This window comes from Arvicanthis niloticus, chromosome 1 (assembly GCF_011762505.2).
Source record: "Arvicanthis niloticus isolate mArvNil1 chromosome 1, mArvNil1.pat.X, whole genome shotgun sequence".
Classification (NCBI taxonomy): domain Eukaryota; kingdom Metazoa; phylum Chordata; class Mammalia; order Rodentia; family Muridae; genus Arvicanthis; species Arvicanthis niloticus.
Genome location: NC_047658.1, coordinates 159,952,821 through 159,977,052, shown reverse-complemented (window position 1 = coordinate 159,977,052; position 24,232 = coordinate 159,952,821). Strand labels below are relative to the sequence as shown.

General features: G+C 40.3%; 1 protein-coding gene across 8 annotated transcripts in view; it reads right to left on the bottom strand.

Annotated features, from left to right (window-relative positions):
• The window catches only part of Pdcd4 (programmed cell death 4), a 32,277-nt gene extending 9,228 nt beyond the window's left edge, over positions 1-23,049 (bottom strand). For 3 of the 8 annotated variants that reach the window (XR_013107407.1, XR_004606451.2, XM_034498626.2), the window contains exons 1-11: positions 22,890-23,049; positions 19,244-19,350; positions 17,296-17,598; positions 15,694-15,788; positions 13,898-14,011; positions 7,020-7,241; positions 5,551-5,648; positions 4,601-4,715; positions 1,226-1,333; positions 893-1,003; positions 288-427 (exon numbers count right to left, since the gene is read on the bottom strand). Coding sequence is in view for 4 of the 8 variants with exons in the window: in XM_034498626.2 (XP_034354517.1) it covers positions 288-427; positions 893-1,003; positions 1,226-1,333; positions 4,601-4,715; positions 5,551-5,648; positions 7,020-7,241; positions 13,898-14,011; positions 15,694-15,788; positions 17,296-17,598; positions 19,244-19,286 (1,349 nt within the window). In the remaining 4 variants the exon portion in view is untranslated. Of the gene's footprint in view, positions 1-287; positions 428-892; positions 1,004-1,225; positions 1,334-4,600; positions 4,716-5,550; positions 5,649-7,019; positions 7,242-13,897; positions 14,012-15,693; positions 15,789-17,295; positions 17,599-19,243; positions 19,351-22,223; positions 22,332-22,889 lie in introns of all 8 variants that reach the window. The other 5 variants (XR_013107408.1, XM_076924458.1, XR_004606453.2 and 2 more) reach the window with 3 other exon arrangements.
• Positions 23,050-24,232: the final 1,183 nt, after the last annotated feature.

Genomic DNA, 24,232 nt, shown 5'->3' with positions numbered 1-24,232 from the left:
ATCCCCAATTTTCTCTGTTACTGGTGATAATATTGACTCTGAAATAACATTTAGTACATCCTAGTAAACATGTACACTATGAAGTTAGTTCCCTACGACTGGCGGTTCTGTCCACAGTTGCAAGAGGACAAGAGTCACACCTGTTTCTAAGCAGATGGTTCTTCATCTCCAGTCACATCAATAAAGACACTATGTTTTTAGGAGCCAGAATGACAAAAGGCTATCTTAGCTCCCTAAGGATCTCCCTCAATATTTTTCAATGAGAAAATAGTATTTAAATAAAGTACCTTGATGGACAAAGATCTCGGAGTTGTTTGGAAATGATTCCAGCCTGAAAACATTCCTCTACAAATCTCTCAAGCACAGAGTATGAGTGTGGGACATCCAGATTAATATCTGGAATTTCATTATAAATTCTCTCATAACCCTAGAACAAAAAATTACATATCCAATTGTTAGCCTGTATAACAGTATATGCCATCAAACAACCCAGCACTATACCATAAACTGTCACAGTGCAATCTGGCAAAACAAGTCAACCTATACTTGCTTTCTTTAAAAATTCTCAAAAGAGCTCCAGGCAAAAGTCAGACTACCTGACTATTGACTTCCCCATCTATACCTAACCACCTTGTATAAAAATATAATTTCACCAACATTTCAAAATCTACAATTTTAAGTAGGAAAAAATTCAATTTAAATGTTTCCTCTACATAAAAAAATTGCATCACATAAACTGAACAATCAAATTCTGTTATTTTCCAAAAATATAGAGCTAAAATAAAAAAATCTGTAGGCATAATACTATACACATTCCCTAAAAGAAAAGTTTCATTAACAAGTCATAACTCTTAGTCAATCATATAGTTATTTAAAATAATGTCATACATACTCTTTTCATTTGGTCTATGGTAATAGTAGAAGACTTCCACAAGGATTTTAATAAATCTAAGATCATCTTGAATGCACTTTCTCCAGTTGATTCTAAAACCATTACAATTGCCTAAAGTTTGAACAGAAAAGAGTAAATAAAATTTTGGTAATCAATGTATGAGAAACTGGTCCTAAAAATGTATCAAATCCCTCCCCTAACATGTAATGATTATATAAACTTACAAATTAATATTTTTAAGGAAAAAACCCTTTATATTATTAAAGAAACATTGGTTACTGTGTTGTAAAAGGAACACTTGAAAATCCTCTTTGGTGTGAGATATAACCTTACCTCATATACAAGCTCGTGGTGAAAATGAGGTACTTCCAGTTCCTTAAGGCAGTGTTCAGCTTCAGATATATCTCCAGAGAGTAAATACTCTTTAAGCAGCATATCAATCTATTAGATTTAAAAAGTTGCAATGTTAGAATTCCTAATTTTTAAAAGATGTGAATTTGCCTAAATAATTTATTAACATTTGTACCAATATTGAACATAGGTATTTGGCAGAGTAGTGTCATAAAAGAAACTTTTTTTAAAAGTAAACTCCTGGCTTCAAAACGGTTCAGTTATCAAGTAAACGCAGCACTTGGTTTTCTAGGGAATCTCTAGTATCTCCAAGTAGGTTTTATAATATGAGTGACCTTGCTTGTGACTATAATGCTCAATGCATTCTATTAAAAATAAGGGATGTAGGGGCTGAAGAGCTGGCTCAGCAGGTAAGAGCATGTACTGCTCATCAGAGAACCTGAGGTCAGTGCCCAGCACCTATTTTACACAACTCACAACCACTGAAACTCCAGCTCTGGGATCCTGCAGCTCTATCCTCCATGGGCACCGTAACTCATACGCACATACCTACACACATACATATAATTAAAATAAATCTTTAAAAAGAGTAGAGAATTTTTTAATGCCACTAGAGGGCACTAACCTAAAGTCTCCTCACTTTTAGAATGCCACAAAACATCAGGATAATCTTAATGCAATGGAATCCCAAAAGTAAGAGATAATGGGGCATTACTACAAGGGCAAGACTCTCTACAGTTCTCTTTTTTCTATTAATTGAGGATTTAAAACTCAGTACCTAAAAACATTCAGTGGGGAGAAAGAGACAGTTCAGTGCTTAAAAACACACAGGTTGCTCTTCTGAAGGACCAAAGCTCAATTCTCATCACCCACATGGTGGTTTACTACTAGCTATTAAGACTCTGCAAGCACTGCACACATCTGGCACACAAACTTAGATGTAAGCAAAACACCACCCAAACACATTAAAACAACAACCTGAAAAAAATAAAAACATTCAGTATTTGAACAAGAGAGACAATTCTTGATTTCCAACTAAAACTTGTATGGTATCATTTATGGCTCTAGAAAAAAAATGGTGAATGTTTTTTCAGCAAAAGAGCTTCAGCTAAAAATAATATTCTTACAAATTTTCTGAGAAAAGAAACATTTGTATCTTGTGGCACTAAATGAATTTTGACTGGATGAATAAAATTATTTATCTAAATATCCTCTACAACTTCTATAATATCTTCATAAAAGGTAAGTAAAATTTACCACTAAACTATATCCTAATTAGAATTGGTTTTCTTTTGGTTTGTTGTTGTTTTAAAACAGTATGTATCTGAGGCTGAGGAAATATGTATGTATCAGTGCTGAGAGCACTTGCACTACAAGCATGAAGACCACCACTCGCCAGGCACGGGTGTGCATAAATAATTCCAGCACTGCTGGCCAGAAACAAGTAGATCCCAAAAGCTCACTAGCCACTAAGTTAAGACAAAATAGCCAGCTTCTGGTTCAGAGAAAGACCTATCTCAACACAATATGGTGGAGAGTAGTGGGAAGACACCTAACGTTCATGCATGTGCACAAAAACACACACCTCATGCATACATACACAATCACTAAACACATACACAAAGAACAGTTAATGTATTTTTACTATAACACATATTTAATATTTGAAGTATTTTTACTAAAACTACAGTGTATTTGTTATTTAAATTCTATTTGTTGTGCCACTAAGAGAGTGAAATATGGGGCTGAGGAGCCAACTCAGTAGCTGACAGCGCTTGCAGCTCTTGTAGAGGACCTGGGTTCAATTCCCAGCACCCACACAGTAGCTCACAACTGCCCCTAACTTTAGTTCTACGGGATCCACAGCCCTCTTCTGGCCTCCACACACACACATGCTACACAGGCAGACAGGACACATACATATACATAAATCTTTTTAAAAAATACTTATTTTTTAAAAAGTGAAACAAACGTCCCCCATCAGATTCAATGCATTTTTTCAAATGATAAATTACAAAACCTCATGAACATTTCTCATCTTTTCACTTGACCTTTGTTTCTATTTAAATGAGTATACAAAACAATGTCATATATTGTTGGTTTTATTTCCAAATCTCTTTTTATTGAGAGATAATTTACATACTCTTAAGAGTTTGTTAATTCCTCAAAATATCACCTTCAGAGAGTATTACTATATTAAGAGTATTATCTAATACTCTATAAATGTGGCATCTTATTTTTAGTGTATTTTAGCTGAATTTTCCTTTATTCTCATCATAATCTATTTTTATGCTATTATGATTTTGATTTCTGACTATTCATTCAGTCTTAATGTATAGAAAACTGAATTTCATGTATTGATCTTGTTTCATGAAAATTTGCTAAACTATTGGCTAATAACGTGGTTTGGGTTTTTGGAGTTCTTCTGTGGAATCACCTGGATCCTCTAATTTACATATCACTTCATCTGAGAATTGAGCTAGTTCTTCATCATCCTTTCCAGTCAGGATGCCCTTTATTGCACTTCCTTGCCTAATATCCCAGGCATATTAACAAACATATATTTTTTCCTTATAATTCTTCAAATGTTTAAAAGATACTGCATTCATGTCCTGACTTATCTATTCTAACATAGGTAAAAGCAAAAATGCTAATTTCTCTAACTACCCATTTGAACTGCTTAACACTGTTACATGTATGAGACTGAGGAAACAGTTCAGTCAATTAAGTGCTTGCTATGCAATCTTAATGACCTTACTTTGATCTTCATAGCCCATGTAAAACTCTGGGTGTGGGATGATTATAATCTCAGAATTAGAGGTTCACTGTCCAGCCAGCCTAGCTCATAGGTTAGGTCTCAGTGACCAACTTGGTCTCAAAAAACAAAGTGACATTTCCTAAGTAATAAGACTTGATTTTGACCTCCAGACAAGCACACACATGCATGCCACTCTACCACTCTGATCTACTCTAATGTAGACCATAATTCCTAAGTTATAATTTCAGATTACCCAAATTGCTCATACAAATAACATTTATTGAATAATTACAAATGATCTCCCCTCAGCAGCATTTCAAGACTAAACACTACTATAAAAAAGATTCCGGGCATTAGAATTCAGAAAGACTTCTTATAACCACTCATTCCTAGATGTTCACACACAGACTTCTTATATTCATGACAGATCTAATAGTTGAGCCATTAAATCACAAAAACAGAGTAAAACAGGAACAACTACCTAATTTTTCTAATTCATAGGTTATTCAGATTTTTACTTGCAAATGTATGACCACATTGAATTCCTGCCCACAAAATACCATCTAGTAGTTGCTCAGTTGCTTTGTCTCAGTAAGTACCTCTTTAACAAGGTGATTGACAGGCTGCTGCCCGCCTCCGGACCCCCACACGCTGTCTTTGCGCTTTCCCCCTTTCGACATGCTCAGGAGCACAGTAGCCTTGTCCAGAGCAGCTCTGTCAGAGAAACAGTGAGAAAAGGAAGAGAAATTCCATTATATAGAGACATGACTGATGGTTATACATTATCAATAAAGTTTACAAGATTGTTTATGTATTGAAAGACAGTGAGAAAAGGAAAAGAAATTCCCTTATAGTACAGACATGCCTGATGGTTACCACACTGTCAATAAAGTTTGTAAAACTGTACATGTATTGACAACTTTAATGTAACAAAAATATGTAGGTTCTAAAGATAACTTTTCAAATAAAAATTAGGTATTTTTTTAAATGTTTAACATTCTCATATTCTTTTACAACCACTTCTCATCAAAATACATTGTAAAATAATGGTTATATAACCAGGAAGGAATATAAATTCACATACAACTTTTACATAGATTCACATCTTCCTACCCAGAGAGATCTTTCGTACTATGACCTAAAGTAGGCCTTCGAAATTAATATCAAAAGTCTGAGGTCTGGCTGTCTAAATCAGTCTCCAGGAAGCTTAGAAAATTAACACATTTGGCTTCTAATTCATTAAACCAAAGAACTGATCAAACCAGAAGGTACCATGAACACTACCCATTCAACGCTTTCATTTTACAAGGAGGGAAACTGAGGCCCAGAGAAGGGAGACTTAAAAGAGGGAACCTCATGATTTAATTCAGATTTCTGCATTTTTATTACTGCCATCTTCCTGTTATACCACAGCAATATCTTTTAACAATGAAGAATACATAAAGACAAATATACACTCACAATGTCTGATTCATGCACATGCCATTTTACAGGACATTGTAGAATTTCTCATTTTGAAAGTCTAAGTAGCAAAACTTAATTTACTTACCTAGCCTGTACACAATCTACAGTTCCTTTGTAACTATCAATATAGGTATTACATAAGATTCCATCTCCAACAGCTCTAGCAATAAACTGGCCCACCAACTATAAGAAAAAAAGAGAAAAACATACAAAAACTAAAATCTGGACACAATTTTTGAAATGCATAAATAATAAAAACTGTCTAATTATACACTCAATACCTAAATACATGTTGAAATATGCAAAAGCACCTGCTTGTTAAGCATGGTGTGCACTCCTTTACACTGACCTTCAAGTGTTGGGATGTGCAGAAGCACCTGTGTGCAGTGCACGGTGCACACTCCTTTACCATTAGTTTGGCCATCAGGAGGAAAAGGCACCTCTGCTTTGCTCACTACATAATCCCCAGTACTCTGCACACTGCCTCCTTCTCAACACATGCTCAATAGTATCTGTTAAAATGACCTGAAAGTCAAGGAGAAACCTCTCCTCTTCAATACCCAGAATGTTTTCTCAACTAACTACAAAATATATATTGTGAAAGAAAGTTAAGCACAAATAAATTTTCATTTCAAAGTCTGATCACAGCAAACTTTATTAGAAAATCTGAAAACAACTTCAGTGTCTAACGGTGAAAGTATGCATATGCTTACAAAGCAAGGGACACTGTGGGGCCACTGACAACATTAGTCACATTTTATAAGAAAATTCAACTCTACAAAACAGTGTATGTAGTACAATTCTATTTTCTAATTAAATAACAGTAAAATAACAATAACAAAAAACCCTAGAAATAAAAAAAAATAGTTAACAAAATGTTAACAGGTTTGTGGGGGGGAGGGGGGTTCCTCGACTTTCTTCATTTTGGATTTTGTTCATCAAAAATTCTATAATTAATATGAACTCAGATGACCATTTTTTAAGTGTATATATAAACAGCAGAAGGGAAATAAGTACTTTTTGACTCAGAAACTTCCTGTTATAGAAACAACTTTTACAAACTCCCTATGAATTAAATTTTTATGCAAACGTTAATAGCAATTGCATGTTTTCAAAGTTACAAAAGGAAGAGTTATAACTGTTTTAATAAATCCTACTCAAGTAAATCAATATCTGTTATAGCAACATAATATCCTTAAAATTCTTAGCTATTTAAACAATGTACATATAATAAAAAAAAATCTATGAGCAAAAATACATGTATTACATATGGCCTAAAAACTATATAGAGGTGGAGAGAAAAGAGGTTTGGTTTAGTTCCATCAAGACCTAGGTAGGTTATACAGCTCACTGGTAGAGCACCTGCCACCATGTGGGTAGCCCTTGATTTAATACAAAGTACAGAAATAAAAACAAAGCTAAGCGGAAAGACCTAAATATGTGCAGAGCTATCTTTGTATGGTAAGAAATGTGGACTATTCCCTTGCAACTGTTTAATTTGCTAGGAGCGTGTACGTGTAGGAGACAAAGGAGTGAAAAGAAAATGACACAAACCTGTGGTGCTCTAGGAGTGTCCAAGGCTAGCTCAGGGAGATCCTTCAGCAACTTGTCAAATGACTTTTCCACATCATTTGTGCTCATCACTGTCCCGCAAAGGTCAGAAAGCAGCTTGGATGTCATCTCTCGGTGGCTGGCCTTCCCCTCCAAGGCTAAGGACACTGCCAACACAGGCACGCCGCTCTTCATCTCCCCGAGGTTTAAATCTCTTAACATCTCCTGTGTGAAAGAAGGAAATGACTACTGTCTCTAGCTCAGTAAAATCTTATTTTTACAGGCATGCTTCTCCTCTATCTTTACATCTCCCTTTAAGTTTAGAAATATCAGTAGTCATATTTAGGAGTACAACAGTGATAGAAGCTTTACCTGCATGAATATCAGTACACTGAGGATATGAAAAACAGTGTGAGCAACCCATTCAACTACATAACTAACTGATCCTCTACTGAACAGCCCATTCAACTACAACTAACGAATGCCCTACTTTACAATCTATTATGATTATTTCTACAAATAATTAATGAACATCTGTGGAGAAATTTGTTTTATATTACAGACTGTTTATATAGTCTACTTAAATGTTTTCTCTTGAAGACTGGGTTTGGTAGCACATTCCTTAAATCCCAGCCCCAGGGAGGCAGAGGCAAGCAGACCTCAGAGTTCAAGGCCAACCTGATCTTACTTAGATAGTGAGTTCCAAACCGGCCAGAGCTACATAGTAAGACCTCGACTCCTCTTAAAATAAATGTTTGCTCTATTCTTTCATGTGAATATAAAGCGGTATCTCCAGTGTTTAATTTGGATTAATGTTTTAAATGATGGGATAAAAAATTTTCCTATTAATAGTACCAAACATTTACTAACCACACAATAAGGTTATCAGACATTATACCACTCCATTTAATGCTCAAAATAATCCAATACTTGCAGTAGTATAACCTGAGAGGCAGAGTTCTAACTGTAACTTAGTTATTTAACATTGCCTACTTTTAAAGTTTCCCTGGAATTTTTAAACCTTGATATACAACTAGGAGATGCCTACTTTCACAACCGTGTAAGTGACATCCTGGTCAGTGATCTCTCATACAACTGTCCTTTCCTTTATGGAAAGTGTTAGTGTGCTTTTGTGCTATGGTTATGTGCCAGAAGTTGCATGGTTCTTGTTATGAGACATGCAACTAAGACTGAGCCAGCAGAATTAGTAATACCTGTGGGGAAATCCCAGATGGCAATCTTTGTCTATATGGTATAGGTGGCAAGCCTGCTTGATAAATGAGGTCCACTGTGTGAATATGGAGATGCTCTGAAAACAGTTAAAGTTTAGCACTGGTTGTCAACCTGTGGGTCATGACCCATTTGGGGGGTCATGTCATATATCCCACACACCAGATATTTACATTATGATCCATAAGAGTAGCAAAATTACAAGTAGCAATGAAATAATTTTATAGTTGGGGCATCATCACAACATGAAGAAGTTCATTAAAGGGTCACAGCACTAGGAATCTTGAGAACCACTGGTTTGGAGGAAAAGTTGAAGTCTTTAAGATTAGAGCACAAGAGTGGGGAGTGTAGACAGGCAGCAGCAGAGATTACCTGGCCATTCTTACGTGGAATTAGAAATGCACCAAGGCTGAGATGGCTGCCAGACAGGAACCTGTCTGTGTAAAAATAAGCAACTGCAACAAGACAAAGATGTGGCAGCATCCATCCTCTGTGTCGGCCACTAATCTGGCAGATTATATCCAAGAGGATGAGATGGGCTGCTGGCCTGCCACTTCTTTAAGGGTTGGGGGCCAGAAGGAAAAGAGAGTGCAAGTTAGATCCACGCTCAAGCCCTGCCTGGGATCCATAGAAAGAGTCAGAGTGGGGAAGATCATGGTAAACACATTAAGAAGATACTGTAGAGGTCCAACTTTTAATGGAATAAAAGGAAAAATCTATGATCCAGAATATGGTCCCATGCAAGAAACTAGGGTGATCAAGAAACACTCAGCACTTGAACTGCTGAAAATAGGTAAGTTCAAACAAGTAACAAAAGAGCCTGTTTCCACCCGGCTTGTGAGGCTGTCAGACACGGGGGGGGGGGGGGGGGGGGAGGGCACGACAGGGGTGGACAGGATCCATCTGGCTGCTGTGGAAGCAGAAAAACTGAGTTATGTAACTTCCCATCCCTCCTTAAGGCAAAGGCTGCATGGCCTGAGACAGTGCGATGGAAACCAGTCTCTGGTGGACTGACTTACGGAATCCATGAGGAACACTTAATGATCTCTGTCTGAAGCCCCCATAAACATCAGGAACTAGAGGACTGAAGAGGAGGGAAGGTGCTATTGAGGGAACTAGGAGAAGAGCAGCTGCGTTTGAACCCGGTCCACTGAGTCACACAGAACTGTGTTCACAGAGGAGTCAAAGGAAAGGCTGATCCAGCAGGGACCTCATGGCTGGTGTGGAGCTTTAGTGGCTTTGCTGAGCCCTTTGGTGGGGCAAGATCTTTATAAAGAAGGAGGGGCTTTGACAGATCTCAGTGACTTAAGAGCAAGATGTAAAGAGTCTGTAATGTGAGAGAGCACCCTAGAGGAACTAAGAGGCACCTGTGTGCTGAGGGGCTTCAGGGAGGCTCTAAAGCCCGAGGAGTGGTACACAGAAGACACCCAAGAGAAAACAGTGCAGGTGAAGATGATCAAGCCTGCCCCAGGGATGGGAATTATCCCCAAGAGTAAGAAGGGTATATTTCTCTCCAGCAAAAGGCTATGCTAGTGATGGAGATGGTTTGCCCAGACAGGAATTCCCCTAACAGCCCAGTATGGTGAATGGGGAGGCTGCAGGCACCATGTCAACCAAGGGCCACTCTGACCTATGGAGTCATCAGGTACAGCAGAGAGGGCAGAGCCTCATTCACCTTTATCCATGAACAGGTTTGAGCAGACTGAATCAGACTATTGAGTTTATCAGGTTTGGAGAAATGTAGAGAGACTTTGTGGAAGAGCTCCAGGACTGGGAACACGATGGCTCAGAGACAATGGCTGAGGATTACAGAGAGCTAATGAAGTTAGCGCCTCCCATCCACACTTGGTACCCAACCTCGATCTGTGGAGGAAGCAACTGATACGAAGGGATGGAGCCTTTCCGTATTAGACCTTGCTCATGCTACACTTTATAACATCTTCTTAGTTGTGAACCTCTGCACTCACCTGACACTTGCTCAAAACAGATTATACAGATTTTCAGAGTGCTTCACCAAGGCTATCTTTGTAAACCCACCCACCCCCTCCCGGGCCTTGGCTTGGTACGTTAGGATGCTGCCTTGTCCCGCCCATCCTCTAGAAAAACATGTGTTGTATAGCTGACATACTGCTAACTTCTGAGTGTTTCTGAACATCTAGGAGTGCACCTAGACAATCTGTAGGTGCGTCTAAAGGAACGAGTGAAGGGACTCTAGACAGTCTGAGCATGGCAAACATGGCTCTGACAGGCCTTTCCCTTCTCCTCCATTCTCTCTGCCTCACTAAAAAGCATTAGAATACATTCCAAAGGCTAACCACCAAGGTCTGGTCACCTTTGGCCACTTCCTCCTCCTGAGGCTGACAACCAAGGTCGAGCTATCAAAGTATTGAGGTTCAGCAAAATCGCCCTTTGGCTCACCTAATTAACATGCCCAATTAAAATAAAACAGCTCACCCTAACATGGAGTTTCCCTTTTCCTTTATAAACTGCCATCTGCTATGGGCCACATCTGTCTCCACTGTCCAGTCCCTGTCTTTTGTGGTCATCGTCCCACTCCCCACCGCCAGACAAACACTCCTTCCCCTCCCTCTTGTTCCTTTCTCCCTCTCCCTCCTGTCTTCGTCTCTTACTTCCTGACCTTTATCGCTCTACAGAACTTGGTCTTGGGGATCCTGAGACAACCAGTCCCTTCAATGAAGATGAGAGATCAAGCCACAAACACAAGGGCCAACCAGGCACAGGTGTAAAATTCTTGGCAGTACTATGGTCTAGTATGGGAAGACACATATACATCTGACACTTGACAACATTCAAAACCCTACAACAGACTGTGCCTGTAAGTGTTAAGGTGCTAGAGGTATTGGGGGAGAAGAGTAGCAGACTTTCATAGTCCATCTGCCCAAGCTGCCCATCCTTGGTATAAATTGATAATGAAAGGGGTTACATGGATTAGCACAGAAAAGCTAAAGTTGCTTTTGACCAGGCTAAGATCACTGTAGGACAGGTAAACAGCTGTATACCCCATTAACCCAACGTCTCTTCCTGTTAGAAGTTACCAGAAGTTGTTAAGGCTATAGCTGGGCACTATGGCAAAAGCAACCTAACCAAAGGGCCTATAGGGTTTGGCTCTGTTATAGAAAAGAGCAGAAAGTAAAAGAAAAGCAACTGTTTACTTGAATTTAAAGTACTGCAGCAGGTGGAACCTCTAACTACCCTAGTGAATAAAGAACAGCTTGCCCAATAAAGGGCTGGACTGAAGGCCACCTGGCCAAACTGCTTTCTGGTGTAGCATAGAATCCAACTCTATAAAGGTGATAGCATATTTTGCTGCAGTGCGATATGGTATATACAAGTGGCAGCACAAATGCCATGCAGGCTGCCCTAGGACCACTGTCATCTGAAGGACTGAGCATCCCTCAGTAACTGAACCATCAGCTAAGAGTTTAAATCCAAATGGTTCCCTGCAGGGGTAGAAAAGGATACTCTCAGAAGCTATAAGATTACTGACTACAAACCCCCAGTGCCAGGAGTGGGCTAGGGAAGCCCATAAGGCCCCACAAATCATTAAAGTTATTACTACTGCTGTTGGCTGTATTCCAGTACTAGGTGGTATGACCCTGTTGCTGAAGACACCGCATGTGCATGTTCTGATGCAGCACTTGGAGAAACTAAGCTGGAACTGAAATGGAAACCCCAACCCTGCTGGCTGGCACTTACAGTGCCCAAGGAGCATGCAGGCTGCTGGTGGAGAACAGCCATCCCCAGCACTACTGCTTGGTTATGGACCTGTGTGCTGGAATACCAACACGCTAGGCAGGATGTGCCAGCTTGTGCAATAGTGCCTCAGCTGTCATGGGTCAGACCAACAATTTTCCACTAGATTCAAGACCTTCACCACAAACGGGAGTTCACCTCTGGTACTATAAACTAGGACAAAAACCAGTGGCTGAGGAGGTCACAGATTTCAGTGGGGAAGCAACCTACATGATTTTTCTAAGTGGATGTAATGTGTCTGTCAAATTGCCTTCTAAACTTGTGTTTATACCTATAGACTGCTGTTGTTATCAGGCTTAACTCAAAAGCCAAAAGCGCTGGCGAAGCTCCTGAGAACTGACTTAATGTGGCATGTTATGGTGGCATACGTCTTAGCCAGAGATGGACATCGCTGGTCAACCCCTCCAAGGCCCAGAGATCACTACAGAAAGGCAGACAGACTATAGGTACAGGAGTAAGAAATGGAGCCTTGTGTAACTGTTTCCTCTAAGACTGAAAGATTCCATCCTGTAGGGAAGCTCTTCAGGCAAGAAGGTAAACAGCTTGAGAAAGTTCCTGAAACTGACCAGATTCATTAAATGTCTCCCTGCCAGAGTAAGCAAAACCAAGCTGCAAGGACTCACAGGGAATAGCTGCCAAGAATTCTGTGACCAGACCAGCAGACTGGAAGAAGCAGACAACCTCCCTACATAAGGGTTAGACCCACTTTCCAACCTGTTGAGCTGCCTTTAGGCTGTGCAGTGTGCTCCAGGTTCCCAGTTTTGTGAGCTGTCATTCATGTTGGGGTGGACTTTAGTGATGCAAATGTCTTTGAGTCACTTCTGCTCATGTAAGTAACTCCTCATCCATATTCCTGTAAATAATCCCAATAAACTCAGTGGTTCAACAAACTGGACTCTGGCGGCACCTGTATTTTGGAATGTCATGGATTCCCTATCTGGAGTGCAGATATATGTGTGTTGTGTCTCCCCAGAAAAAGTCTGTCACATAGCAGTATGCAATAAACAAACAAATATACTACACTGCTATAACTCCAAAGCTACCAAACCTATATAACAAACAAAATCAAACGTCCAATTAGTAACTGGTATAGTTCAGGCCCATAATTCTAATGAAACCAGTCACTTTATTTTACCCTTCAAGATTTACTTAATGAACAATTTACTACAAACACATTAATTATCCCCACACAAACTACGATTCAAAACTTAGGTTGATTCTCTTGGTGCCCATGTACATTCTTTTCCAAATCTCAGTATAAATGTTGTTTTTTTGGAGAGAGTACAAATACATTTTAATCTCATCCAAAAGAACCAGACAATTCTGAGACCCCTGAAGAGGTTACACAGGGTCTATAAATTCCAGGAAATTGTTTAGATTATAAAGCCAGATGCTTTAAATGTATAGAAATAGTGGTTGTGTCATTTTCTCCAAAAAGAAATAGCATACATGTGACATCAGAGCCCAGAAATATGTAAGAAAAAAATGTTTTAAGGAAAAAAAACTGTATCCCTTTTTCTTTTTTCTTCTGAAGTCCTACGCAGCCCAGACTGGCTTCAAACCCAGACCTGGCCGGGCGGTGGTGGCGCAAGCCTTTAATCCCAGCACTTGGGAGGCAGAGGCAGGCGGATTTCTGAGTTCTAGGCCAGCCTGGTCTCGAAAGAAAAAAAAAAAAAAAAACAGACCTGTCCTACTGACCTTCACCTCTCCAGAAGTGGGATTTAGGCGTAAACCACCATGCCCAGCACATTCCCGTCTTGGTTGAAAAATTTGTTGTTGTTACAAAAGAAAAAACAAACTTATCCAGAGTAATCCCAAATTGTCCTACACAGGTTTTGTTTATAACTGTTTTTTTCCCCCTGCAACTTAAAACCTACCGCAACTTCATTTGTATCTCCGTGCTCAAAGTACTCCTGTATAATTGGTGTTAGCGTCTTCTCAAATGCAGTCTCATCCAGGGGCAAAACTACAGTTTCATAAACACAGTTCTCCTGAAAGAAGGGGGATTATAAATTAAATATTCAGATAGACTGAAATTATCATTTCATAGTTCAGCTGGTTAGTGATTACCAGTAAGGCAAGATAAAGATATGCTTCCTGTTTTAATCACACATAGTCTGCATGCAGCTGCTTTATAAAGCCTCAACAAGCCACAGACTAAGCCCACTCACTGTAGCAAATATATGACTTTCTACCGAACTGTCTATTTCATGCGGACTTATTTGGGTGGGGAGGGGGAGTATGTGCCATGCATGTGTGTGGTGGGCATGGACCAGAGGTCAATGTTACCTCTACCTCCCATGTCCCCACTGAAGGACTGGATGTCAGATGCACCTACCATAGCTAGTGTTTCATGTGGGTTTCCTGACTGTGGAGACTACACTCAAGCTGCCCAATTTGTACATAAAGTGGTTTTCCCTACTGAGCCATCTCCCTGCCCCTTTCACCTCATCTTCTGAGACACAGTCTCTCACTGAACCTGGAGACTCCCATCTAGCAAGCCCCAGAGGCCATTTGCCTCCATTTCCCAATGCTGAGATCACAGCTGGCAGCACCAAGTCCAGCTTTGATGCAGGTGCTGGAAATCCAAACTCAGGTTCCACGCCTGCATAGCAAGCACCTTATCTACTAAGCCATCTCAGCGTTCCTGTTAACTTTTATAGTCCTCACAAAACCAACTTTTCAACCCAAAACCTTTAAGATGGCATCCTCGCATATACTTTCATTAAAACTTGACTTTTAAACAAGATTAAGTGTTCTTAAATATGTACTAACATTGTCAAAAGCAGAAATTTTCAAAATTAATATAATAAAAGTAAGAGATCAATACTATAATGACTGAAAATCTAAGAGAAAACAGTTCAAGTGAAATTTCATTAAGATTAAAATGCTTATCACCAACCCATGTCTCCTCTACAGAAAAGCTAAAATATTTATCTACAATTTGTCACTTATTGCAGCATATAATTAAAAGACTAATATTTAGCAGAGTACATGATATTTCAATCCCACTGCCTTTAAATATTTTTATAATCTCTTAGGAATTTTCCATATCCATCTGTTAAAACTGATAAATGCATACATATGAATGATGTGCAGAGAAAACAAGCTAACACACACACACACACTCTGACATTTTCACGTAAACAGACATAGAGTAGCAAGCCTGCCTGTGAGTTAACACAGTGACGTGGTGAAGCTCAGGATGAGCACCAGTGGGTTCGCTGTACCAACTGTACTTCTGAAATTTTTCCACTAAAAAGACAAAAACTTTGCAGTGACACATTAAGACATTCCTTACTAAGTGTTATCATGAGAGAGAAAAAATGCATGTGTCCTCAGAACAACATATACACGAGTACTCGTGTTAAGTAGTGACTCTAAAAAGGAACCTAATACCTGCAGCCCATGATACCCAAGAGACCTGCTTTATTATCACTAGTCAAGTCAATAAAGACCTCCTCTTGACTTCAAAATCCAAGTGGAAATTATGTATACTAAACTATCAAAAAACTGGTTTCCCTAATCTGTATATATTATTTTTCTATACATGTTATATATATAATCTTCATAGCTATGAAGTATTGATATATGACCATGTATCACTTGACAATCTTATGAGTGAAAATTAAGAAATCTTACAAATATTGAGTATATAAAAAATAGCTGATACCTGGTCGTCATCATAGTTTGGATCTTTCACATCCACCTCCTCCACATCATATACCTGTCCAGGTGTGCCCCAGACACCCTTGCCTCCTGCACCACCTGAAAGTTCAGTTGATAGTTCACAAATATTAACTGAAATCTGAAATAATTTCAAATGTAAAAATTCTTATGCTAATTATTTTCCAGTTGAGAATTACACTTGAAACTCCTATTTAGATCACTTTTTTTGATAATAGATTATCTATTTCCAAAAGCATTGAGTCAAAATAACTTACATAGAAACTACAAAGGTGAAATCTTTAAAATATTTTTTTTAATCTGAGCAACAGCCATACCACAGACCTTACAGAACATGACATTGTAGTGAAGCTCTAAATTTTGACATTTCTTGGAACCAGGAAAAAAAAGAAAGAAGAGAAACATTCTGGGCCAGCAAATGTGGCATTAAAAGCTCAACACATTAAAAAAAATCCACAGAGATCCATAATAACCACCATCATGCTAACATGTAATATTTTCTTACATAAAAAGTACATATTAAACTATACTTAGAAATTAGCAGTATCTTAACCAATAATTGCTATTTTAAAGACAACAGCACTGACAGCTGTTTCTCTCTACTTCTATAAACAGACCAAAAACTACAACTTCAACTCAGGAAGTTCCTTTTCCATATCAATTTACTATGGCATTTTTACAAGGACACATTTGTCTAAAATAATACTTTTTAAAAAGCCTTCATAATGCCCTTGCCCCCTTTTTAAGTTTTCATTCTGTACCTGGAGTATAATCCTTGCCAACACAGCAGACCAGAACCAGATAACTAAGAATCACTTCAACTCATATGATTATGCAGCTAGTCACAAAATAACTTCTCAAAGATCACTATACTTTATCTGAATACTGATATATTTATCTTTTCCTATTCACCTTAACAAAAGTGTTTTCCATACTATTTGTCTTGGCATTAGTTCTATGTTCATTAATAGAAGATGTTAAAATTCAATCTCCATGTTTCAGTTTCCCCCTCCTTCCAAGCACTTTCATCACAAGATCCATTTAAATTATCAGTGTCTTAAGTGTATAACTGAAGCTCACACCATTCAAAATTCAGTCCAATCTCCAAACTCTACCAAAATCCTACTATAGACAGAATGAATTTTAAATGTCTATCAGTATTCTAGGCACTGGATATAGCAGTGACATAAATCAATCTACTCCAGCACTCAAGCAGCAGAACTAAAAAGAACTCAGACCCAAATCTACATATATGTTACCAAATGCATTGTTACTAAAATAAACAATGGACATAGATTCATTTGATAACAGTTATAATAAACCTGACTACCTTCATAGTGTGTATAAAATTCCTAACTGAAAGCATCAAAGTTTACTATATTTTGCTGAGGGGAAAAGACAAAGTTTACTCCAAAGAAAAAATAATCAACCTAAAGAAAATGTGGTATGGGTCTTCAGCTCTACCAAAAAGATGTAAGCAACTCATAAAGCCCTAGAACTGTTAGTGCTTTTGTCCGTTTAGAACAAGGAACTCCTAGCACAGGAACTGGGGTTCTCCCAGTTGTTTCTTTGCACAGCACACACTAACCTTTCTTTGGCAGCCCCCTTCCTTTCCCAGATCTGGACCGCCTATCTAGCAACCTTCCTTTTGGACTGGTGGGCACAGCGACTCCACTTCTCACGGCTTCACTTCCATTGTCACTGACTGAATCGCCTCGGCCAGAGTCCCTTGATGAGTTTTTCCGCAGGCGTCTTTTTGCTTTAGCATTAATTCTGGCTTCATTAATAGTAGACGCGGAGATCCAGTTCCCATTTATCTCATTCTTTATGTCCTCAGTGCCAGCATTTTCTTCATCTCCAGAAAAGAGAGAGTCGCTTAAATTGTCAGGGTCTTAAAAGAGAAAATGACAAAAACAAACAAACAAACAAAAAAAAAAAAAAAAAAAAAAACTAACTAAGTATTTCCAACATCCACTGTTATGTCAGGTGTAATTTAATTTGGCTACTTCACATGAAATTAACATTTTGTAGCTAGTAGTAGTCATACATTGGCAATTTTACATGACTTAATCTATAATCTAATAAAGGACAAATAAAGATTATTTTCCCATTACCAAGAAAAGTAAATGAAGGTACTGAATTTTAATTAACAGGGTTTTTTAAAAAGAGGTTATTTACACATGCTTGGATAATAAAATCTAGGTTAGTATGAAGAACATTAAACTGTAGATTTGTAAGCAAAGAGTTATCAAGTAGAGAGAGGTAATAAAGAATCTTGAGACAGGAGATAAACTGCACAAGGTGTCTAGCATATTTTTTAGGCTATACTGGACAATACAAGTTCAGCACTTCATACAAATCAGGAAATCAAGGTTCAGAGTGTATTTAAACTACTGTCAAAACATTCCCTGCTCAGTTACAAATGCTTAAGGAGACATTAGTCTGCAATATATATCTGACAAATAGGTAATCAAATACAACTGTTGAACTGACTGCCTTCAACATAGGGAATGCTCTTAAAGTCATCATCTCCAACTCCTAAATTATTTCCCTAAACTTCTATCTCTGAAAAGTTCACAGCCTACACATGTTGGCACATTAGCACCTAAAATTCCAAATGGTCCTTTGCTTAGAAGTCATTTAGTAACTAACCTGCTATCAGAATTCTTCAAAGGATGCCCCAGTCTCATTCCCTCAGTGAACTCTAAATGGTCATACAACAATCACTCAGCCCACTGCAGCAATCAATGCTTTACTTCTTTTATAATGATTTTCCCGGCTCACAGCCTCAAAGAAGGGGCTATTACCAGACTACACTTTCTTTCTGTCAACAGCACCCAACAGACCACTCTCCCTGTCTCAGATGTCTGTGAAGATCACATGGAAACCTCAGCTTTGCTCTGGAAATAGTTTTAAGTCAGAAAGGCCACTGACTTCATTGCCACTCCAACAGTTTTGTTCCAGATGGGTAACTATAAAGTCAGAGGCAAATCACCCAAACTGGTGCCTAATTGTAATTATGATAATTATTATGATATAAAGTTGACATACATTTTATTGTAGTTTGAGAGTTTAAAAAGTAAAAATTTAATCAATCTAAAAAGCACAGATGTATTCAATTCTTTTAGACTCTTAGCAAAAATGTAAAAATGTTAATAAGAAAATGCTGTAATCCAAAACAAACACACTCAGTGTGATACAGCACAGTCTCCGAAGTGAACAGAGTGGTTTTCTAAAGCATGCCCTTACTGAAAAACTCTTTCAAAGCTTTCCACATTATCTCAGAATGAAGTGAAGTCCTTACTGTGAGCATGTCACTGCACCCTGTCCCTGCTAAGTGCACCACACTCAATGCTGACCACTTTGAAATGCACATACTCAAACTTCACTATGATATCTTTTCTTGTCTTTTGAAAATCTTTTACAAGTTTCTGTTGCCTCTTAAAGTACTTTAAAAGCTTTACTCTCATTTTCCCACATAAAATATGGAAGAGCTTCAAGTTTGGTCACAAGACAGGGTTTAGGATGCTACTTACCAGTGGGGTTCACATTCAGTATCTGCTCATTTTCTATATCCATTTTTCCTTAATTTTGCTTGCACTGATTATACACAAATTACTAAATGGAAGTCTTCCTCTAGAATCTATGTTGTAAAAAGAGAAAAGAAAAAGGTTCAACATCTTCTAAACTGACACAATTAAGGTAAATTCAACTTACTTGAATGTTAAAAAAAAAAAAAAAACTAAATCCTTTTTTAAAGAGTTTGCTATACTTTCAAAAATAATCCAATTAATACTTAGCTCCAAATTTCTCCACAAGCTTTTCTGAGACAGAGAGAGAAAAGAAAATAATTGAGATAAAATGAATCAGATTTCAGTATGTGCCAATAAATCCCTTAAATGTAAAGTTTAAAGAAATGCTTATAACACACATATCTTTTAACTTAAAACACACACACCAAATCTTTTAAGATCCATCACACACACGCGCACGCATGCGTGTATATGCACGCGCAGACACACAGACACACACACACACACACACACACACACACACACACACGCCAGCCACATTGTGTATGGCAGCAGTGCATGGTAGAAGAGGGCACTGGATCCCCAGAGGTGGACTTACAGGGAGCTGTGAGCTACCAGATATGCATGCTGGGAACCCAACTCACGTCCTCTGGAAGAACATTATACACTCTTAACCCATCTCTCCAGCCCACATTTAATCCACATACAGGGACATAAGTATTGGGTAATTCTCTAACAAAAACTAAAATTTGGCCAGAGTATTTCATGCATGCGTCTTTGGCATGACAGACTTTCTGAATGCAGATGCAGCTGTCATTTCATTAACCAGCTCATTACATTGTCTTCTTGTGAGGCACTGAGACAGGAAGACATTTTAAGTAACCCTTTCTATAGTGTGTTTTATATTCAGCATATCACTTCTATAATCCTAAATTTTCCTTAGAGAAACACACAACCTCCTTTCAGAACAAATAAAAGGCAGATGTGGTAAAAACACATCTGTAATCCCAGCACTAGAGGAAGCACAAGCAAGGATTGTCAGGAGTTTAACACCTACATAAGAGACATTTGTGTGCTGTGGTGGAGAGCAGACAGGTGAGAGAACTTAGCAGTAACATGCGCAGGACCCTTTAGGTTTATACCGTTTTTTTCTCTAAAAGGGTATTAACTTGGGAAACAAGAATAACACCTTATGCTAAAGTCATGTCATAACTGTTAGGCTACATCAAGATGTTTTCATCCTGCCCGAAAAACAGAACATGGTAAAACCACTCTCTAATCCCATTATGAATTAACTAACATGTAGGTCTAACTGGCCACTTACTTCTCAGTGTTAATTTTAAACAACTTAGGATTTTGAAAAACGAATTTTAAGATAGATACATAGAGATTCATACAAGTATAAGGCCAAGTGTAGTTTGGAAATGAAAATTTTTACTACCTTCCATGGTAGAAAATGCCATATCCTGCTCTCCTTCAGTGCATGCATGAATTACACGCTAGAGAAAACCCATCAGCTCGGATGGGGTTTGATTTAACTAAAGTTACACTGTAAAGTGTTATTTTCATTCTGGATGCAAGTATCATCTTTGAAAAAAATATTTTTGGCAACATCCAGCTAATAAAGGGGAAAATATTATAAATAATGTGCTTATCAAACCCTTCGTAATTCAAGATGAATTTTAGACACGTTATTTTACGAAATTTGAGTACTCCCTTTGCATACAACTCAAGAGGTTCAGGAGGAGAGGGTGGTCTGTGCATGGAGAAACAGCAGCACAGTGCACTGGTGAACCACCACGAGAATTCAGACCTTGTAAATAAATGCAGTACAAGAGCTTACAAGGAAGCTCTCCTAGGGAAGTCCTTCTGAGGGTTAACAAAAAAGAAGCTTTTGACATCATAGACTTAGTACACCAGTTGTTAATACTGCTTTTCAATCACTAAAAATGATACTGAAAGCAGCTATCGGGAAATAACTATCACACATAATATAGTTTTATTAAGTAATTATAACAACCAAAAAATAGTTCTAAATCCTGACAATAACAACTGGATCAAACAGTCAAGACCCAGTATACAGATAGCATCACAGCTGTTCAAAAAGACAGTATGTGACACTCTCTTCAGTGGGCTTTGCTTTTTCTTTTCTTTTTCTTTTAATTTAAAAATCCTTAAAACACCTCAAACTTAGGCAAAGCAAAAAAAAAAAAATCTAAATTCCATTTGCAGCACACTAATCTATACAAAATCATTTCCTATGAGGAAAATAAAAACTATGCATACAGCTAGAAAAGATTGAGGCTGAAATTAACTGTTCTCCAGTGCGTTTCCTAAATGCCCGATAAATTACTGTGACATTTTGGAAGTCAAGTTTAGACTGTATGTTAACTAGAGAATTACCTTAATTCTTCCCTGGGATACAGTCACATGAATTAGCAACTTGCAATAGGCTAAAAGCGCTCTAGGACAATAACACAAAAGCAACCACTATAGAGAATAGCCATGTGCATTTATTTTTGCAGTCGTAACAAGTGTTTTTCCTGACTATTACCAGGAGATAGATATAGATATCGCAAGCCCATTATGGATATATATACTAGCGCGCGCACAGGCACATACATACACACATATACACACACAGACACACACACACACACACACACGCTAACACTTCGGTTTTTTGAAATAAATAAACAGGGCCTTCCCCAATGTCTCAAACTCTTAAATCAAGAATATCACAACTGTGAAACTATCAAAATGGCTTAAAACGCAGCCTACTGTAGGCCTCACTCCCATCATCCACCCAGGCCCGGAGCCGCATTTTGAATCATTCATAGCCCATGGGAGACTAGAGGTTGGCTACCGAGCCAGCTCCCAAGGAGGGGATCGGGGAAGATAGGCAAGACCTACGTCTGCAGTTTTGAGGCGGGGGTGGAGGGGGGGGGCAAAAAAAAAAAAAAAAAGCACGCCCTCTACGTACATTACAGTAGCGGACAGACGTGCAGCCGACACAGCATGCGTTCACAGAGAGGGGGCTCCCTTCTCGGCTTTGTTTTCTCTAGGTTGTATTCTATTTTTTTAAGGGGCCCTGTGCAGGAGACAGCAAGGAGGGGTTGGCACAGGGCCTGGAGGGCAGCTGTCCGCGCCCGGTGCTCGCACCGACCGGCGCCTTTCCCGCAGGACCCCGACCCTCCCGCAGCGGGTAGGGCCGACCGAGGCCGCCGGGCCCGGGCTCGTGGCGCAGACCCCTCACCGGATCTCCGTCCGCTCGACACACCTCTACTACCGTCCCGGCCCCCGCGTTCAACTGCGTCGGGCCGAGCGCCCGGGGGCTCCTCTCGGCCGCGAGCGCACGCGCGCCCCGCCACCGGGGAAGGGGCTGCGGAGGAGGGGGCGGGCCCGCGCTGCAGCGCCCCGGCCCGGCAGGCCCAGCCTCGGAAAGCGAGCACCCGCAGCTCCTCACAGCCCCGGGCGTTGGGCGGGCGCCGGTGGCCTGAGGGCTCCGAGGCGGGTGCGGACCTCCGCGGCGAGGCCTCCACGCCCCCTCCCCCTCCCCTCCCAACGTGCGGCCGCCTCCGCCGACCCGGGGCCACCGGGAGGAGGACGCCGCCCGCCAGAGCGTGCGAGCCGCACCCACAGTACTGACCCCCTCGGGCCGCCGCCGCTCGCCCGGGTCTCCGGTCTGCCGGGCCCCGACCCCGCTCCTCAGCCTCCGCCGCCGCCTCGGAGCGCCTCTGGCCCCGCTCGCTCTGTTTGTTTTTGTTTTGTTCTACCCAGTAACACGGGGGCGACGGCGCGGCGTTTATTGGCCGAGAGGAGGACGTCCCGTAGCCAATCGTGGCGGCGGAGCTGCTGCCGAGGCGGCGAGGCAGAGCCAGGGGAAGTGAGACGTGGAAAGTAGGGGCGGGGCTCGGGGGGAGGGGCGCCGACGTCGGCGCATGCGCGCTGGGCTTGGGAGCCGCTCGGCCACCTGCCAGGGTGGGGGCAGGTAAAGAGGGCTGTGCTGGGGTGGGGGCTGGGGTGCGGCTGGGGGACCAGACCGGCCCACCCTCTCCACAGGGCGTCTCAGCCCAAGCAAGGGCTGTGGATTTCCTGAGGTCCCCACCATTTCTGGGCGGAGCTGCAACCTCTACTTCTGCCGCTGGCCCTTGCTCCCGCGTGGCTCCTACCGTGTGTCCACGTGCTTCGGAAGTTTCTCGCAGCAAAGGCCTAACCCCTTTGAGATAAAAATCGCTCCCATTTCCCAGATAAAGAGATGCAAAAACTGAAGTCCCTTTGCGAACCAGCCAGGCCACTGGTGCTTGCATTCTTTCCAAAGCTGGGTTTCTCGACCATGGCTATGGTTTGTGTATTGAAACAGCCCTCTATAGCTGTCTTCTGTGACTTTTCCTTCTGGCTGCCATCTCTACCCTTCATTTTGTCTGGGTCGTTATCTCCTGAGATAATTTATGTGCAGTACCATATGTTCTTCCTGTGCACTTGGAAAGGGACTGACCTGCTTTCTCCAGCCTTGTTTACCTTTAGTCTGAATGACAATACCAGAATGTTCTTCTCTTGGTCTTTTCAGAACTGCTCAATAGCAGCCACCATAATGTGGGCCCTTCTACACAGTCTCCTCCAGCCTGGTGTTATCTAATGCTATCACACACACACACACACACACACCTTTACAAGCACCTCACTGCCTCCCTCGGGTGCCTGCTTCTCAGCAGACATCCTAGAACCCACAGTGTGACTTACAGGCTTCAAGGTCATGTCTGCACACCCTTCCTAATCCATGGATACCCCTCCTCCTGAACCCACTTGGAGAGCTCACTGCTCCACATCCTCCCTGGTGTCTTGCCGGGTCTTTATCGTATCATCTTGAAATGTCTCTCCTAGCTGCCTTCTCTGCCTGGTACATCTATCTTATCCAAGTCTCTCAGCCTCCCCCAGTCTTTATCAAGTCTCCTGCCGAATATCATCCATTTTCTGAAACCTGATTCCTCA